The sequence below is a fragment of the Tyto alba genome, unplaced genomic scaffold, assembly GCF_018691265.1.
Source record: "Tyto alba isolate M040663 unplaced genomic scaffold, T.alba_DEE_v4.0 Super-Scaffold_5, whole genome shotgun sequence".
NCBI classification, from domain to species: Eukaryota; Metazoa; Chordata; class Aves; order Strigiformes; family Tytonidae; genus Tyto; species Tyto alba.
This window is the reverse complement of record NW_024881326.1, coordinates 4,487,532-4,507,185: the sequence shown is the minus strand read 5'-3', so window position 1 is coordinate 4,507,185 and position 19,654 is coordinate 4,487,532. Positions and strand designations below refer to the sequence as shown.

General features: G+C 39.4%; 1 protein-coding gene across 4 annotated transcripts in view; it reads left to right on the top strand.

The window, feature by feature from the left end:
* Positions 1 to 18,330, top strand: part of COL4A5 (collagen type IV alpha 5 chain) — an 86,909-nt gene extending 68,579 nt beyond the window's left edge. For 2 of the 4 annotated variants that reach the window (XM_042807080.1, XM_042807081.1), the window contains 16 exons: positions 188 to 268; positions 846 to 944; positions 1,519 to 1,569; positions 2,384 to 2,569; positions 5,489 to 5,497; positions 7,779 to 7,787; positions 9,142 to 9,275; positions 9,668 to 9,740; positions 9,911 to 9,982; positions 10,328 to 10,456; positions 10,732 to 10,830; positions 12,167 to 12,379; positions 12,725 to 12,902; positions 13,472 to 13,586; positions 13,912 to 14,084; positions 15,563 to 18,330. In XM_042807080.1, the coding sequence (XP_042663014.1) occupies positions 188 to 268; positions 846 to 944; positions 1,519 to 1,569; positions 2,384 to 2,569; positions 5,489 to 5,497; positions 7,779 to 7,787; positions 9,142 to 9,275; positions 9,668 to 9,740; positions 9,911 to 9,982; positions 10,328 to 10,456; positions 10,732 to 10,830; positions 12,167 to 12,379; positions 12,725 to 12,902; positions 13,472 to 13,586; positions 13,912 to 14,084; positions 15,563 to 15,644 (1,703 nt within the window). In that variant the 3' untranslated portion in view covers positions 15,645 to 18,330. The remainder of the gene's footprint in view (positions 1 to 187; positions 269 to 845; positions 945 to 1,518; positions 1,570 to 2,383; positions 2,570 to 5,488; positions 5,498 to 7,778; positions 7,788 to 9,141; positions 9,276 to 9,667; positions 9,741 to 9,910; positions 9,983 to 10,327; positions 10,457 to 10,731; positions 10,831 to 12,166; positions 12,380 to 12,724; positions 12,903 to 13,471; positions 13,587 to 13,911; positions 14,085 to 15,562) is intronic. The other 2 variants (XM_042807082.1, XM_042807083.1) reach the window with 1 other exon arrangement.
* The last annotated feature ends 1,324 nt before the right edge of the window (positions 18,331 to 19,654 follow it).

Here is a 19,654-nt window from a genome sequence, read left to right as displayed (position 1 = left end):
TTCTGTACGCTCTTTGCTTTTTAATTCATCTCCTTGATCCACTGTAAATCTTCAGAATGAGCATAAATACAGTATCTTGATACAATTAGCTTATTTGTTACTCAGGGCATCTCAGATTATAGCATTTCAAGATCTGCTGAAAAGCCAGTTTTGTGCTTAATTTGATTGAAATGCCCCTACTTTACAGGAACGCCAGGAATTCCAGGACCAAAAGGTATCGAGGGGCCTCCAGGTAATCCTGGCCTGCCGGGACCACCTGGGCCAGTAGGTGAGCATGAACTGTGCAGCAAAGGTCAGCTGCTTCTGTGGAAAACGTAACACATGAAGCCACTTCCTTTCTTCTTTTTAACATCATGAAAATGCATCTGTATGTATATGGATGCTCAAACACCATTGCACACACTTAGTTCACTGAAATTAAGCAGAAAAGAAAGAAGTTTTAACTTTCCCTTGACGACTTGGGTCTGCGGTCATAGTCATATCATTAGCTGTTGAAACAAGAAGTTAACTGTTTCGGTATTTAACAGCTTTATTTATGTTAAGTACTCCAGTGGTCTAACCTGTTTTTATAGGAGCAAAATTCTAATTTATCCTAAAGGTAAGCATTATATTATTTTTAGCAAACACTAACTGCTTAAAAGGTCACAGGCCTAAAAGTCTTTTCTAAATTGTCAGGGAGGAGACAGAGAAAGAGAAAGGTTTTGATTTTGAGATTACACCCTTGTGAATTTGTGATTACATTGTCACACCTTCAGATTCAGATGGTGGGGAGAGGGGAGGGAGGTTGCTTTTTTGTATTGCATGTTAGGCATTAGTGTGCTAATGTGTTCTATCCCCCTTTTCAGGTGATATTGGTCGTCCTGGCCCTCCTGGTCCTTCAGGGGAGAAGGGACAGCCTGGTCGAGATGGTATCCCTGGACCAGCTGGTCAGAAGGGTGAACCAGGTTAGGAATCCTTCCTGTTTGTTTTCTCCTCTTTACTCTGCGTTGTGATGTCCTGCTTTCTCTATTTTTCCTGTAACTGCCCACACACCTTCAAAGCTGCTCCTTTGGTTCCCAGCTGCTGAATGGTTCACAAAGGCTGCTGTCAAGCTGCCAATGAAGCACGGGACAAGAATTCAATTAACTCTAAGATTTTTATTACCTGACTTCAACACCAGTCCCCATTCCTGTATTCCACAGTAGCTGTATTGCTTCAGCTCAGTTACAGAATGGATAAACAGTGTAATGTCTGCCTTGGAGGTGGAACCCCAACTAATAATGCAAATGTATTAACTCCCAAAATCTGAAAGAGCATCTTGTGAATGGGTGGAAATACTTATGAAAGGTATAGATGCATTTTGTAGAAAATTGGCTTTTTTAGCTTTGGTGTAGACTGGTGAATGAATGAGAATCCTGGTAGTCTCAAGGAATCAGAGATTTAGACAAACTTTACTTTCATCATTCTCGGCCTCATATTCCTGTTCCTGGAGACTTGAAAGCGAGATGTTCATTATTAACTGAATCTGTTTCTTCTCAGGTTTGCCAGGTTTTGGACGCCCAGGACCTCCAGGACTTCCAGGATTGTCAGGTAAAGTTTCTCTATTGTTCTTTGTTAAAAAGATCAAATGTAAAATATATCTATACACCAAAAAAAGGCCATGTTGTATGTTCTGCAACAAATGAATGCCATAGCAACAGCTAAAATGACGTATTTTTTTTCTCAGCAGACCATTTTCAATTAACCACGGTAATAAAGACACTCATTACTGACTACTGAGTTTTGTAAACTAGCAATTATGCAGACAGAATAAATCCACACAGGGTAATAGTCTGCTGCATTGTGTGGAACTTTGCTGATTTGCCTCAGTAAATAAAGCATTCATACAGCTGATGACAAATGAAGCTGCTTTTGAAAACATAGCTGCTTGCTGTATTTTTAAAAGCAACTTCACAACCTAAGTTATATTACTTTCAGTAGCATTAAAGCTCCTAAATTCCTCAAGCTTATTTGAAAATTTTGCAAGTATGTCTTAACTTTCAGCAGTCTCTCAAAAAAATTATGAAGTCTGAATATTGACATATTTCTTCACAGAAAGCATTGTTTGTAGGCTTACAGACTCAGAGTATGTTTATGAATTACAGCATCACTGCACAGTAAAGTGAGACTTAGACCTTTTAACGTCAGAAACTAGAGCACTTTCTCCTGCAAGAATTATCAGCCCTAACTCTCTTCTGAATGTTAGACAATATTTTATACTCTCTCACTGTGCAAATGAGGTGACTTGCAGCCGGACTTGCACCTTCTGCAAGAGAGAGAAACTGCTTTGCAAACTGACATCTAGACTTTTTTGCCTATTAATTTGTAACCTAGTATTCATAAACATGGCTGTTTGGTTTTGCAGGGCAAAAAGGAGAACTGGGGTTACCTGGCCCACCGGGGCCCCCTGGACTTCCAGGTTTGAAGGGAGAACCAGGTTTCCAGGGATTCCCTGGTCTACAGGGTCCACCAGGCCCACCAGGATTACCAGGGCCACCTCTGGAAGGTCCTAAAGGTAGCCCTGGCCCACCGGGTGTTCCAGGAAGGCCAGGTAAGAGTGTGATCCACACCTATCAATATCTGTCAGTACTCTGATGTTTTGCTGGTAGGTTATCAGCCTTTAAACTTTATTTGGATGGATAAGTTCAAGCCTCGTGGCGTAGGTCTTAACATTTGTGGGCAACCAGAGGATTTTGTTGTCAAAAGTAACAAAAAGAGTAAAATAAAACAGCCTCTCTTCCTATTAATTTCTGATACCTGGCAGCAAAAATCTAACGCGTTAATAAACGGGAGATTCTCCGCATGCTGTCACAGTAATCATCTAGTGAGCACGATATCGACTTTTGAACATCTGATACCTTTGCAATATTGTCACGTGATCAGCAAATGTCATCGCGCACAAAAAAAAATCCAAAAGTAACAAACCCCATCATTTTAAGAGTCATGAAAATCAAATTCACGCTAGCATCACAGCATGATCAAATTGGATAGCTGCCTCTTCATCTTCGTGTCATGTAACATAAGTCACTGCTCCATTGTGTCACGTGGCTCCCGTGGACTCAGTGCACCATCATGCCGTGTTCATCCTTCCATTCCATGTTTGCATTTTGTTCCTGCACCAACTAATTCTGGGAATGAAAAAACCACTATCCTGAGTTAACATTGCTGAGCAACTCCCTGGCATGTATTAGAATTTGATTTATATTCTGTGTCACAGGATGTTTATTTGCATTTAGATACTGCTCATGAAAAATCTACCTTTAATGAGCCTGTCACAGCTCTGGCTCAAGCTTGTTGCTGTATCTTGAGTCCAGAAGTACTTTGCTACCAATAAGACTCATCTCACTTAACATGCTTGATATTCACCTTAAAGGAGACTACTTTCAAACCAAGCTATTGGTTGATTACAGGTTTTTTTTCTTTGCATATTAATGGCAAAGTAATATTTTTATTTATTGCCCTCAAACTCTGACCTCAGATTTTTCTGTTATTTGAAGTTTTGTTTGGGGAAAGTTAGTTTTTTGTTAGTACATTTTTTAAATAGCTGCTACGCATATATTGTTCATTCAGGGGTATCAAGGGAGAGTTTAGTTTTGCAGTACACACTTGGAATGATTTTAAGATTTGCTTTTTCCTCATGCTTGTTTCTGATACAGCAGGAGGCAATCCCACTGAAAAACATTTTTAGAATGGAATTTTATCAAAATATTTTCACTAGAGCTGGAATTGAGTAATGTTTGATTATTCTCAATGGTAGTATGAGCTTTTTTCTTGTGCAGAGTAGACTATGAACTCATCTATCCTAACCGTGCATTTAAAAAATGAGTCATTATAAACAACATTTGGTTTTAATTTATAACATCTTAAAACTAGCGTGATGTTTGACAGTATAATGAAGTTTTCTTTTAGTCTCAGTAAAAATACTTGAATTATGTTGTATCTTAAACCTGCTTTTTATGTGACTGGTGTGGAACAACCCAGTGGGTTAATAATTCAGTCAGTCACAATTTCTTCCTTGTTTCCTATTTGGTCAGTGGAAGGGGGAGTGCGTGCCTTCCCCCTTTCTCCTGGAGGAAGTACTCCCTGCTGTGCCCCAGGGGCTCTAACCAGTCAGTGGAGCATCCCTGCAGCAAGTTGGTAGTCCTAATTTGCTTTCTACTTTCTGTTTGGCCTTGTCCTCTTCTGCCTAGTTGCTCACTGGCACATTGGAGTACTGGATGAGTAATCCCAGTTCTGCTCACTGTGGTTAGAGTTGCAGCTGGGGCAAGTGGGAGGAGGAGTGAAGGGATAAGAGATGGTGGGATGCTGGACTTGGGCTTGGTAATTTAAGCGTGCCCAAGTAAAAGCCTAAGACATCCTACATGTCAAGGTCTTCCAAAGATAATTTTTCTGTATGTAGAGTGGTACAGCAATTAAAATTTTGGCCCTGGAATCTGATTGGTCCGTAAGAGTATGGACTTTCATTTTTAAAAGATTACTATACAGAGGATATCTCCAAACTCTTAAAAAAAAAAAAAAAAAAGAAAAAGGTAAACCAACTAAGTGTCTCCTGATGTATAATAAAACTACCAACTGAGATTCTGTGCTCTGCTGTAGCACTGGTGGTTTTATGAAGCTTCTCATCCTGCTCACATCTCTGTATAAATCAGGTGCTTGCTGACTCTAATCAGCTGGGGAGGTATAGGAATGGTGGGACTCATTTTGTGCAGTTTTATGAGCGTTGGCAAGGGGGAAACAACCAGTGAGGTTCTGCTCAGCCATGTTCTCTCTTTCTTTGTTTCTTTCTTTCTTTCTTTCTTTCTTTCTTTCTTTTATTTCCATTTCTGTTGCATGCAATGTACAAAGTGAAGCATTTGTTTTGCTCAGTTATGCGTAAACTAATGTGGATAAACCAAACTATTATTGCAGTTCTGGTACAATCAGCACTCCAGCCTTTTGTTCCAAATGATAACACAGTCTATTGTTGGAACGCTGATTTTGTAACATTTCAACATAAGGCAGCCAGTCATAAAAGAAGCTGTGTGTCTGTCAAATTACCCCCCTTCTTGGGACATAAATAAAACTAGAAGCTGTATGTGTATACTGTTTGTTGTTCACTTCTGGGTGTATTCTAAGATTAGTAAAAGTGATGAAGTCAAACGTGATGTAGCGCTCTGACTTCAGTTGAGTTGCCCCTAAAAGAAATGGTGATAGTGATTCTATCTAGTGTTGGGATAGATATATTAATTGATCATAAAATTAAGCCAATTTCCAGGGCAACACAAGATTGCTGTTACTCTACATGTCTATTTTCATTGCTGTGAATAATAATAGTTTGGTGGTTTGCATACTGTATGTAAAGGAATATTGAGCTAAATCTAAAAAGAAAGGTTTAGTTGAATATATTAGCTTGTTGATATTTCTAACAATTTTGATGTTTTTCCCCTTGTTCTAATGATGACCCTGGTGAACTCTGACCCCCTACTCCCAGGTCCCTCAGGTTAGCCCCTTAACTCCAAAATAATAACTTTGCATGAAGATGAATGTATATATTTTTGTAGTGTCTAAATGTAGATATGCTGAGTCATTTTTCAGACATACTTTTTAATTTGTGGTAGAAAATAAAAGCTCAGAGTTGGCCTTCAGACTCTTCCTCCACATAGTTGTAGGACTGACATTGGAAGGACATAGTGCTACTCTCTCAGTGGTGGGAAGATTATGTGGGTCCAGATTTGCAAGATTTTTACACAGTGTCCCCAACTGTGAAACTTGTTTTAGCATATTTATTCTCAGTGCAGTTGAAAATAATATTTATTGGGTTTCATCTTTTTAAAAAAAAAACATATTGTGCTGTCCTCTCATGTCTTTGCTGTGTAAGTGTGTTTTGCAGCTTGGGCAAGTGACAGTATTGATTTTTGTAACACCTGCTACTGTTGATTTTGGACACTCTCAAGTGACCTAAATAAATTAGATGCTGCTTTTATACTAAAGGTGTCTGTACAAACATTTATGCAGAGTAACAGTGATGCTTTACATTCCCAACTTAGAGCATTGTAACTTTCCACTGAAGAGAAATCCTTATTTCCACTGTTTTGCTTCACCAGCACATTTAGGGGAAATGATGAAAGCTCTTCCTTTTAACATGTATTTAATGAAAAAGAGGCATACAGCCCTCCCCTCCCTAACGCTAGGGCAGTGGAACAGGATTGGTAAGAACATGGTGGTTTTCACAAGCTTATCATAATTTTGGCATATCAGCATGTAGCACAAGCCAGCTCTTGGGAAGATTTTTAACGTCTGTGTCTAGATTGAAAATGACTTGGTATATCTATTTAATAATAATGTTGTCTTTAGGTTTTGCTATGGTGACTTTCAGGAATCAAAGAACTATGAAAATTCAATAAAGGAATACATTCTAGTTTTTAGTGTGCTGTCCTAAGCACTGTGAGGTAGCAAATGTGGTAGCCCCTGATGTTTGAATCCTAGCTTTATGCAGCCATGTAAAAAAATGAATGTGGCTTTACCTTTTAATTAAACTGTGGTCACACAAGCAGTAACCACGCTTTCAACAAGGGCTACCATCATGGGTATGCTGAGAGGAACTTATCAATTGCTTCATGTTTTGTTCCACTCTCTGACTGTGCCCAGCCAGAGTTCAATAATCAAGTAGTATAGGACAGATATATAAATCATAGCAAAACTTACCTAACATTGAAATATAGTTTATAAGTACTTAACAGTAACAATGAAATGTCCATGTCATTATTTTTAACAACTGTATTACAGTTATTATTTAAAATAATTTACCAAATATGTAAGAATTAGTGCATTGAGGTAAACCTGATGTGTATTTATTGTAGTTTTTAGCTGCAAATTGCGTGCTGATATGTTGATCTGTTTGAATCATTTCACTGACATGAAGGATTCAGGTGGCACAGGAGCTAAAATATGTAATCAGGAGCATGACAGGGACAACCAGCTTACCTTTTGAATGAGGACATTTAAATCATTTTTCTAAGGATGTTATCATGTGCCATTCTCCACAATAACTTTAAACAGGTAAATTCACATCTTGGGGTATTTTTATCAATAAAAAATGCCACAGTAAAGACAACAAATTCTAAGTTTGTAAGTTCTGCTGTATTTTCACTTACAGCATTCGCAGCCCTGTTGATCCATGTCCACCCTGCTTACCATTTTGAAGAGGGTGTAAGTCTACTTTTCAGCCCTAGAACTGGATTCTCAGATAGTTGAGGTTCATACCTGATTAGTGGTGATAAGTCCTTGTGTTAAGCACACTTCCCTCCTGCTTGAAGCAGAATTTGCTTGAGAGTAAGTTGTCATTCACAATTTACCTGCATATTTGCTAAGCTCCAGGCCCTGTGATGCTGAATAGTGTCAGTGAAATGGTTACATAGTCCAAATCCCATTGTGAGTAGGACTAACCAGTCACAGGCCTCAGCTGTAGTGTTAAAGCAATAACACATTCTTTAGTAAAGCTTTAATTTTGCAGTTAAATGAAGTGTCAAATTAGTCTTAGTAGAGCCTAGTCACCAGAATAACTTGTATCTGAAAATACATATCGTTGTATATTCATGTATGGTATTATGCATGCATGTGGATTATACTGTAAATACAAAATATGCTGGTGAAATGGGTTGTTGTGTAGTGTATATGCTGTCATCTGTACTATTTCTAACTAGTAATCTTGTTTTGTACTGTGTGATGTCTGACCCTTCTAACATCGATCATTGGGCTTTGGTGAACTCTGATCCTTCCAGGTCTTCCAGGTTAGACTCTTAACTCGGTCAATTTATTTTACTGCGTTGCACTTGATGTAAGAGAAAAGGATGTTTTCCTGTAAATCGATGGTTACCCTGCAGATCGTATGTGTTTGATTAGCATGCCTCAGATGGTAACCTGTTATTTTGCATGTGTACAGTACTAGACAAGTATAAAAGAGCAAAATGAACACAAAAAAATCTTCGCATGATGGGATGTTTTCTGCAGCTGAAACTGCTACAGGATATGTGTGAAATCTGGTACAAAGTTGCTGTTCGTTTAGAAATTTTGGAAGGAATTTTCTACTCAGATTTGCATGCAGAAATACAGCTCATCAAATTTATCCACTGCATATAGGCTATGAGGATGTCAAAGGATATGTTAAATTACTCAAGACTGCAGAAGAATTGAAAATCCAGCACACTGATAAATGTTACTAGATTTGTTTTACTACAGGGTAAAATGTCATAGCACTGTCCTGCAAACAGATCCTTCTGTTAATCCAGTTATGAGATCCAACTTGTAAAATGTTATTAGCTGTTGCTGCACTTGCTTATGGTTTGTTTTGCCACAAATTAATATCGATTACCTTCTATTTATACGGTGGAGTCAATGTGGGGGTCTCATCTTTCAGTTCTCCAAATACCTAAGTTTTATTTAAATCTACTGCTTTGCTTTGGATTAATGTGGCTGTAGAAAAGGGAAAATATTTAAAGACCAGCCCAGTTCCTTTACTGGATTTCCAGAGTGTAATTCTACTAAAGATGGACAAATCAGTTGTAGGGAGAGTCATTCAACATAAGGAAGTTTCTGCAACTCAGATTATTATTTAGGCAAGGCAGAATGATGAGCTTGCTGCTGCCCAGCAGTCAGTAGACAGTATATACTGGGCTCCTCAATAGGTATGTCATATTCTAACAGCAAAAAAGCAGCAATATTTTACATTGTTGAGACTAGCTTTCAAAAGGAATTCTGTCTAAGATAGCACTTAAGAGATGCTGAATGTATGCAGGTCAGCAGAGGGGATATTTGTACCATCTAATTCTGGGTTTCCTGGCTCCTAGTAAAGGCACCGGTCTGGTCACTGGTAAGCTTCCAACGCAGGTGAGTTGCACTGCCTTCTGGAAAGACCTGCTTCTCTTCATCAGCTAGACAGGAGCCTTGGTTCCTGATTTAGGTAGTGCAAATAATCCCTCTATTTGTTTTCCTTTTAGTTTATCCTGAATTCAGCATTGAAATAGAGCTGGGAAGTCAAGCCAAAATATGTTTGGTTGTTGTTTTTTTTTTTTAAGCTGAAGGCACAAACTGGGGGAGAATGGTTGATATATACTGATATATGCATATTTGTTCTGCAATGTTAAGGTCCACCAGGCCCAGAAGGTCCACGAGGGCCACCAGGTAGTGGAGGACTTAAGGGGGAAAAGGGGAACCCAGGTCAACCTGGCCCACCTGGCCTGACTGGTCAAAAGGGAGATCAAGGACCACCTGGACGCCAGGTAGGACAAGAAATGGAGTTTTCCCCTAGTTTATTTTTAGATGCAATAAAAATGGCATGTATTTGGGTGGAATATGCAGTTCAACATAGTAAAATAAAAGCCAAAATGTGGTAGCTAACACCCTGTCTTGTAGCAAGTAAAGAGGGTTTTTTCCTTAATTATCCCTCAGTATCTGGGCAGAATGTCCCCATTATATTTGCTGTCAATGCACACTTGTGTGGCAGTGTTTTCTGACAGCACCCAGTGCAGTGAGCAGGATGTATGGCCTCAGCCCTTCAAAGCACTAGTTCACTGACCCAAAGTGTGCTTATTTGTCCCCCAGTCACCTTTTCTATCTGTTTCTCTGAAACTGCTGAGGAGATGAGTGAATAACGTGAAGCTGTTCTGTTCAGGGGGATCCTGGTCGTCCAGGTCTGAATGGAATGAAGGGTGACCCCGGGGTTCCAGGCGTTCCAGGATTCCCAGGTATTTAAGTGGGTATTCCCAGGTATTTAACAAGCATTTCAAGTGAAAACCTCCAGACACAGTAACAGCCCCTCAGGGAGAAAAGCAGCCTGATTTCCGCCACTCCTGCAGTAGATTTTCTAAGACAGCATGTTCTTTCACTGTGTAACTGTGTGAATTTGATGTTACAGGTATGAAGGGTCCCACTGGACCTGCAGGACCCGCTGGCCTCACAGGCAGCCAGGGACTGCCAGGCCCGCCAGGTAGGAGTCCTGGGTAGCATTATTGTCATTTTTGCTCCCTGACAGTAGAATTTGTTACACAGATGTAAGACCGTGGTGGGCTCAGCCAGCAATGAAAGCAAAGTGAGCCACAGCTTAAACACAATTCCGGGCTATACTTTTTAGCCCTACAAGTAATCCTACACTATTTTATACCCTGTATCCGGGGCGGGGGAGGGACACCAAGAGCACTTTTTTGCCTTATATATACAGTTCTTTGCACTGATAGAGCTCTTGGCTTCTGACTTTGCAATAAAGGGTAACAGAAACTGTTTCTAATGCTCTCTCCCACTTTGGTTTATCTAATACCAAGCTGCTTTCTTTCAGGTCCACCAGGTTTACCAGGTACCATTGGACGAAGCATTGTTGTTAAAGGTGACCCAGGTCCCCCGGGTCCTCCGGGACAGCCTGGGTCGAAAGGGCCACCTGGATTGCCAGGGCCACAGGGATTGCCAGGTATGATCCTAGGTAGCTGCAGAGAAAATTATTAAGAAGTAATAAGTGACTGCAGGCTGCAATACGAGTCACTTGGCATAGGCTGCAAAGACAAGTTACTGAATTCAGCAAGAAGCAGTAGATAAATGTAGGGTTTTACCATATACATTGGGTTTAATGGTCTCTTCTTGTCTAATGTATCGTGAAGAAACAATAGATGAGTCCTAGAGAAATTAAAGATGTCTGTAGTGAAATTTCAAGAGCTTTTATTTCAGTTATGCATTTGTTTATTCTAGGTCCAATTGGTCTTCCTGGTGACCCAGGACGAGATGGACTACCTGGTTTTGATGGTCCAGTAGGACGTAAAGGAGAGCGAGGTCTTCCAGGCCAACCAGGTATGGTGTTTATCCTGTGAGGACCCAGTGGAAAAAAAGAGATGCTCGCTTTTGTGGGTGCAGGCTAATACTGTGAAGTGAGATCTTTGCCTTGTGGGAATAATAATAAAATCATAATTTTAGTATTTTCTTAATGCGAAAATATTACAAGCAGCTGAACGTACTTTCATTTGGAATATTCTTGGAACCAATACATTGCTGGTCATTGCTAAGTAATATTGTAGAATGCTTTATCTCAAGCTCAGTGGCATCCCCGTCACAGTACAGATGATGCACAGGAGATAATGAAGATAGTAAGAAACAGAAGATAGAGATTAGTAAAATAATTTTCATTTTGCATGGAAATCATGAATGGGGAAAAACAGACTTCATAAAGGAAAGAATTTCACCAGAGGCAGAGATCAGGCTACCATGCAGCTATTGCTTAGAATTACAATTTGAGAAAAGAAATCAGGCTAGGCACTGGGACAATTTTCTAAAGATGATGATACATATTAAGTAGCTATATATTGCAATTTCTGAGAAAAAGTATTAGGATGTAAACAGTTAAAATGGTACCAAAATCCATAATGCCTTTTTTCCTTTTTGTCTAATAGCTCTATGAAATCTGTTAGCATTATTTTAGTGAAAAAGTGTAAATAATAATCACTGTGGAATAACATAGTCTAAATATTTGTGTATATATATCTATATATGTATTTAATATTTCCTGATATTTTTGCTGTTCAAGAACAAATGCTATTTCTGATACCTTTCTCAGTCATACAACTCATTCTTACTCTCATTCAAGGTTGTTCTAGCCTATTTACACTCTTTCTAACCCACTCCAAAACTGACTGCAGCTTCTCTATTCATTTAGGAGGGCTTTGGCTCAGGTATTATCACAGCATGCCCTAGATTGTGCGACTTGCTTCTGTTTCTGGCTCTGCCATTTATTTTCTCATCTTGAGCAAGGTGTTTCAACATTATCTTACTGAGTTGCATGTGCAGATTAATATGTTTTGGAATTGGGAAGCTGATTGGGACCCCTTCCAGTGGCTGTCATGTCCACTGCAGTTGTTATCTTAGTGCCTCACAGCTCTGAACATATTTAACTTCACAATAACACTGAGAAGTTGCACTGTTATTTTATAACTAGCTGTGAAGGCCTTACTGATTTAACCAAGCTTACCTGAAAAAATAATTTGAGGAAGATAGCATTAGCAGATACCAGGTCCCCCACCTCCCAAGCACCTTAATCACAAGACCATGGTACCTTTCAGAGCTACAGTAGTCCTAAAAGAGCAAGAAATGGTGTTAATAAATACCGTCTGTTGTGTTTCTCTCATGTGAACAGGTTCTCGAGGAATACAGGGACCTCCTGGTCCTGATGGCCTACAAGGCCCACCTGGTCCTCCTGGAACAGCATCCGTTGCTCACGGATTTCTTATAACTCGGCACAGCCAGACCAGGGATACACCACTGTGTCCACAAGGAACATCAAGAATATATGATGGATTCTCTCTTCTGTATGTGCAAGGAAATGAGAGAGCACATGGCCAGGATTTGGGTGAGATATTCTGTATGCTCTGTCTTTAAGAGGAAAGGCATTGTAGCTGCTTCTTCAAATGCTCTGGTTCTTTGAAGATGTGGCAGACTTAGAGATTTCTTTGATGAGGAGGGGGGGAGTTGCATACTAAGATCTACTACCTCCAGAGGTTGCACATTATAATTCAGGATGAAAGAATGTAAGCCAAGAGAAGTTAAGTTTTTTCCTCATATGACAATTTGATAGCACAAGCTGTGTACTTGCAGGTGGAAAGGAAGAGTACACAATTACTGTTCTCAAAGAATTGCTATAAAAAGCAATGAAGTGAAAACTTTGCTGCCACATTTTATATATCTTCCTCTGTAGGTACTGCTGGGAGCTGTCTTAGACGTTTCAGCACCATGCCCTTCATGTTCTGCAACATCAACAATGTTTGTAATTTTGCATCGAGGAATGACTATTCCTACTGGCTGTCAACTCCAGAGCCAATGCCAATGAGCATGGAGCCACTGACTGGGCAAAGCATCCAGCCATTCATTAGCCGGTGAGACAAAGCAGGCTAGCAGGTCTCTTTTTTTAACATCTGGATAAATAATACATCTTACCTGTGCATTTACAATGTGCAGGTCGGATATTAGATGAGTCTGTCATGTTTACCTCTGGGAAATAGCAGGAAAATAGCTTGTTTTGAAGTATTCATTGTCTTAAAAGGTCTGTCTGTGTGCAGCAGTAATAATTAGAGGCTCAAGGGCTCTCTTCAACTGAGAAAGCTATGTAACCAGCAGTGCAAGATTGCCATGGACAGGAAAGAGAACGTGAGCACCGTTAGGTCTAGGATTAAGGCACTCACTTGGGGACATTGAGCTGCCAGTTTTTGTTTCAGGAACTGCTTCAGTATTTAACCCGGTGGTTGTTAGTGGAAATACAGGCAGATTTTGCACTCCAAAATATGCTGGTTTATTGCAGTTACAAAATACACGAGAAGTCTAGATTAGTCGGACAGCCTCTCAGAGGCTCGTCTTCTTCCATTTCTTTGTGTAAGAATTCTTAATGAAACATACTCCTATTATATTCCAGTATCACATGTTGCTCTGGTATTTCCCCTGTGTCCAGATGTGTTGTGTGTGAAGCTCCTGCTATGGTGATCGCTGTCCACAGTCAGACCATTCAGATTCCTTCATGTCCTCCCGGCTGGGACTCCCTTTGGATTGGTTACTCTTTCATGATGGTAAGAACTGCCTCCCGCTCCAGAAGTGGCTCGTACCCACTTGTTTTCCTCAACTAGTTGCTTTAGAACTTTGTTAAAAACTACAATGGTTGTCACTGAAAAGCCTTTACCTTCAATTGCTAACCATGGTAGCCAAGGTTAACAGTGATTTTCCAGTACACAGAGCACAGTGTAACTGATATATTTATGGAGGTGTCTGCCACTGCATTATTTCAACCAAGAATGAACAGTGGCTCTTTTAGTAGTTCAGTGCTGTGCTATTTAATTTTCAGTGCCTACTATAAGGTTCTTGTTTGTGTGTTTCTTTCCCTCACCCCTACACCAGCACACTAGTGCTGGAGCAGAAGGCTCTGGACAGGCCTTGGCGTCGCCTGGATCCTGTTTAGAAGAATTCCGCTCAGCTCCATTTATTGAATGCCATGGTCGTGGCACTTGTAATTACTATGCCAATTCGTATAGTTTCTGGCTGGCAACTGTAGAGGTGTCAGAAATGTTCAGGTAAGAAAACCTGTTTCTTGTATATTGCTTTATTCCAGAACAAAAGCTTTGGAAATTGAATTTACTCCAAAGATCAAAAGAGAATTGTTTACAGGGGTATAGGGAAATAATTTAGCTTGTTTTTCCCCCTCACAACCAGTTTTTCAAGTGTTTCCTTGGTAAGCCTTTAATATTATGTAAAAACTTGCTAGGGCACATTCTGTTTTGCAAGGAGTCAGATTCCTATGTCAATTCTTATTCACAGTTAGTAGTATCTTCTCTGAAAGTAGCCCTACTGTAGTAAAAGATCAATTTTGTTGTTTGTTTTTTCTTACCAGGCCTTTCAGTAGAGTAAAATATTTGAAAAGGTAGTTCACAGACATACAAGGGACAAGTATGAAGGGCAAGATCAACTCTACTTAAACCTTTTAAGGCAGATGTTCATATAACCTGTTGCTAAGTCTTGTGTGAAGGAGGTTTCATGCACTCCCTGCCAAGCATTTTTTCCAGTACTTTGCAGAAGAGTTAGGATGACATTTTGGCTGCAAGGAAGCCAATGGACATTCTGTCCTCAGCTTCTCTGCAGTCAGCATTTCAGCTGGAGTCTCTCAGCTTCTCAAACTTTTTCCCTTTCAACTTGAGTAGCAAAACAATTTTTTCTTTGAAAAATCATCTCCCTTCATAGAATAACTTGTTAATGCCCTGTTTGTGTACTGATAAAAACCTCAAATATTCCCACTGCCACCAAATGGAAAAATGTAGCTTTGTGGTACAGGGCTGGCAAGGTGCATCGTGTTACAGAGCAGTAGTGGCCCCTAAGCTGGTTTTGTGTAACGCCTACAATCATGATACTTAATGTGCATTAAATAGTCATCACGTTGAGTCTTCTGGATGATCAATCAGTGGTAATACACTAGTGAAAACTGCCTACTACTAACTACCACGCACCTTTGAGTTTTCTGTCTCTTTTCTTTTTTATTCTATTTTTTAAAGAAACTTTTAAAAATTGCACTTACTCTGTGTACATGCATATTACACAAATTTGTTCTATTAATCTCCCACCTTCCTACCCTTTCAGAATATAAGTAATTTGGTAGATCCATCACTTAAATACAAATGTCATTGTTGCAGTATTTTTGGGGGGTTTTTAAAGTATCCTTCAACTGAGAAACCCAAAGGCTACAACTAAAGACCCCCAAAATAATGTCTTACATGTACAGAATTCTCCTTGCACTGGTATTTGTGCTACATCATATGCCAGACTGAAGTAGCTGATTAGCATAGCTTGTGTGTACTGAGACATTGGACAAAACTGCATCTGTCACCTGGTGTCAAGGACATACAGGAAGATCACTCTTAAGGAAAACTCCCAAATACAGGACTAATTCCCTGCTTATGTACTTGTTATCTTAAGCTCTTAATTAGGTAGAAGTTTAAAGGAACAGCTCCACAAACAAAGAAAAAGCTAACCTAACCTTACCTTTGTGTCTGTCAACCAGTAAACCTCAGTCAGAGACACTGAAAGCTGGAGACTTGAGGACGCGTATTAGTCGTTGTCAAGTTTGTATGAAGAAGACGTAACGTCTTGGAGACTGTTTTATAAAACAGTTGAAAATTCCTAAGATGCACTGTCTTCCAGCTGCAACAATGGTGCTACTGTGCAGAAAGAAAAGAAGAAACAAATCCGAACTGTTTTAACCATACAAATTCAAGTGTACCTCACTGATGTGCCAAACGAAGGGTTGTTCGGTACATATTTGACAACAGAACTAAGATGAAAGAATTGACCTCTTGGAAACAGAGAACACTTGAGGTTCACAAAGGATCAGAAGATGAAATTTTTAATTTCTCTCCCTGTACCAAAATGGCACCTTTTTGATGTAACCAAGAGAATAAAGAAAAACACGACGCACTGAGTATGTTTAAAATAACAAGACTGCAGTTTTGAAAAACATTTTTCATGGTGCTACTAACCTTACTGTATCCCAGGTTTTTAATATGAAATTTTAAGCTTATTTCTCTTTGTAAGTAATGAAATGTGTATATTGTGTAAACACCTTTTTAGTTGAAACTTTCAGTCATTTAGGAACAAACCAGACTGATATAAAAATGCTTATGTCTAAAATGAAAAGATACGGCAGTATTTTATTATGTAACTTGTGGTATAGAGAGAATTTACCCCTTACACCAACTTCTTCACTTAATATTTCATTTCCTTCCTCAGTTGCTCAAGCTGATATATTTGGCAAGTGCGCAATTACTCTGAAGTCATTTTGATCAGGGTTTTAACTGTTGTACACCATGCTATCAGTGGTTTTATTTGTGCTTACACATCCCAATCCACTTGAAAAGTTGGTTTTTTTTTTTTATCTTGTGAAAATATGTGAAATTATTAGCCATATTCTATATCCTTTTCAGAATAAAAGTCACATTCACGTTTTAGTAATCAGTTTGGTTTAACAAAACCTGTTCCTTGGGAATATCCAGTTACCAAAGCATTTAAGATTATGCTTACATGAAACCTCTACTCTGAAGTGATATCTTGCATTTTATCCAAAATAGTGTACACGCTAAGAAGCCTTGTGAATAAAATAAAGCATAAGCTGATGGAAACTTTCCTATTTACAAATGAATCTTATGTGAATTTATACACATCCACAATGTATTTACAGTATACAGCGACTCTGGTGTACGTATAGTTCACATAAGGCCTTGAAAGATGGTGCATGCAGTCTTTCTGATGTCATTTTCTAAGAATCCTACTGTGTATGTCTTAGAGTGTCACTAATTGTGCAATAGCTGAAAAGTGATCGCTTTTTGTATGCATGACTGTTCAGCTTCTCTGGTCAGTGCTGTTTCATTTACCCTTCTGTATAAACAGAGCTCCCTGACAAAGCAGGACTATTTTTCAAGTGATGATACTTTAATATTTTCATTGTATATTGCCACCTCAACTATCAATACAACTTAACTTGTGAATTAACATAATGCTTTATACAGGTGAAGTGTATTTGTTTATTGACTACTGTTAAGTAATGTATCTGCTAATGGCTATTCATTCTTACCTTTCAGTTATTGTAAACATGGAACATCAGAAATCTCCTTGTTTTATGCACATTTGGCAAAAGACATAGGACTGGTGACTGACCAGGTGGCAGTGATTTATACAATGTGATTGGTGCTGATTTCAAAAGCTTTCAACTAAGTATGAAACTGAAGTTCTTTAGTTTAAAGTGCAAAATATTAATAGCTTTGTCTTTTTTTCAATTAGCTGCAGTTATAGATGTTGGTAGAGAGTGGGCAAGTCAGCAATGTGCATCCTTCAACTCATTTTATTTTGATTTACTGATGCATATAGAAATAAACTGAACCTGCTGCTACCTCCAAGTCAAGAACTTGTTACCAAAGCTGAAACAAAATAGTAAGTCTCTTCTTGTAAACACCAGCCCCTGTATTACTGCTGGCTCCTCAGAAGCCCACAATGAACACAGCAGCCTTTCCCTAGCCCCAAAAAAGCAGATGAATGGGTGCTAAGGTCAAGGAGCTCCCAAAGGAAAGAGCTCTCCCAGCCTTCCCTACCACCACCCCCTGTCTTGCTCTCACCACCCAGAAGTGTTTGTACGTGGACCTGGGAAAGGGCAAAACAGGTTTGTTCCAGTAGTGCGTTACCAGTGCTGCTACTAAGATGTGTCCTTTTCTCACAGCACATACAACAAAGCCCACTGAATTGAAAGGACAGGAGATACCATTCCAGTCTAAGGTAGATAGCCCCCCAGACAGCTCATCATGTGGCAGCTTTAGGTCCCAAACCAGTGAGGTGACCACAGAAAATGAAAGTATGTGAAGTAGCTATGCTTCTGACAGATACATTCTCTGTTCTATTCCTGCAGCTCTCACCCTGACCTGGAGAACAGTCCTGAATCTTAATCAGCTTCAAGCTGAGATTTCCAAATGGGCTAATTTTTATTAAGAAAAATGGTCTAGAGAGGAAGGAGCATCTTTTAACTGAGACCTGCAGCAGAGATTCAAGAGATGTTGGTTTAATTCCCACCACACATTCTGTGCCTTAGAGCAGGTAAATCACTTGACCTGTGTTTGACTGGAGTTACTGATCTATAAAAGAAAGCATGGTGGTTATTTTCTCCTACTTCTTGACTGCTTAGACTGTAAGCTCTTTGGGGCAGAGACGCTGAAGGGGCTCAAATGTTGGTTGGGGCCTCTAGGTGCTATCCATCAGTATATAAATATTAAACTACAGGTAAAAGCTTGTGTTTGCAGATTTGTTATTAAAGTAATGAGAAACTGTTTTGAACTTTAGAGCCTTAAACTAGTTTTGAACATAACCTAAACGTAATCTGGCTCAGAGCACCACTTCTTCATCCACAGTTAAGGCTCTTTTTCCTGAAGTCTGTTTTAACTAAAGCTTTTGTTCTCATAACTAATCGTGTAGAGTTAGTCTATTTTAGTTAATCTTGAGCAGGAACCCTGGAAGAGAACTCAATTGTATTTTAAGTTTTACAGGGCTAAGTTGCACACTTCAACCACTCGAGGGCACCATCCAGCTGTGGAAGAAAGCTAGAACAGAAACGGCTGAGTTCCTGAAGTGCCAGCATGCAGCAGTGACTTTAAGAAAGGCTTGCTAGAAGGGGAGTGCATCACCTTTCTTTGCTCACTACCCTGTGTTCTTGAAAGCTTGCTGCGGATGGTGTACTGTCAATCACAACTGGGCTGAGTAGTGAAAAAATGCAGCTTTCTAAAGGAATACTAGTTTGTAAATCCAAAACCCAGCATAGTTATGCATAACTTGGATTTACACTGTTTTAGTACCAAAGAACAAAGTTCTGCTTAAGACCGACTTTTCAGTATCTTCCTTCACTCTATTAAGTCCTATTATAATCCCTGACTAGAAGGAAAAAGCTTCCTTCAACCTTAAATCTCACCCTATAAATGAATCTGAACTTCTGCAACAATTCTGCAAAGTACAACCTCTAAACCACAGTGGGCGCACAGGGCAGTGCAGCAACGTTTCTATATTATAAACTATACTACATGCAAACTCTGTGCTTCAGAAGCAATTAAGCTTGCAGTATTTTGTCTTCTATTCTAAAGGTCAGCCTGCCTACAGCAAGGATTTCTCACATCAAAGGGTGGTGAAAGTACCTAATTTAAAAAGTAGTTTTAGAATTTGAAAAGGTGATATATTGATTTTGCAATCAAACAGATGCTTGAGTTTAAAAACTTAATCTTCTACAATTATTTTCTATATACATTGATATGTAGCTGAAGTATTTTGTAGTCAGTGTACTGTCTGAAGTGTACAGAGTGCCATCCTGGAGCCACCAGTGGGAAGATAGTTTCACCAGATGTAGGACTGTACTGCTGTGAGCAGCATTACATGTTTTTAACAGGTCCTCTCCAGAAAAATTATGCTTTAGACAAACCAGCACTGTTGCTGGACACGTAATACTTCTGCTGCTGTAACTATTTCCACTAGAAGCATAAGCTGAAAATCATGCAAGAGACTGGAATAAATCTAGCCAAAAAATTAAAAGCAAGACACTATTGCTAAGGAAAGGCAAGAGCAGTGCTTA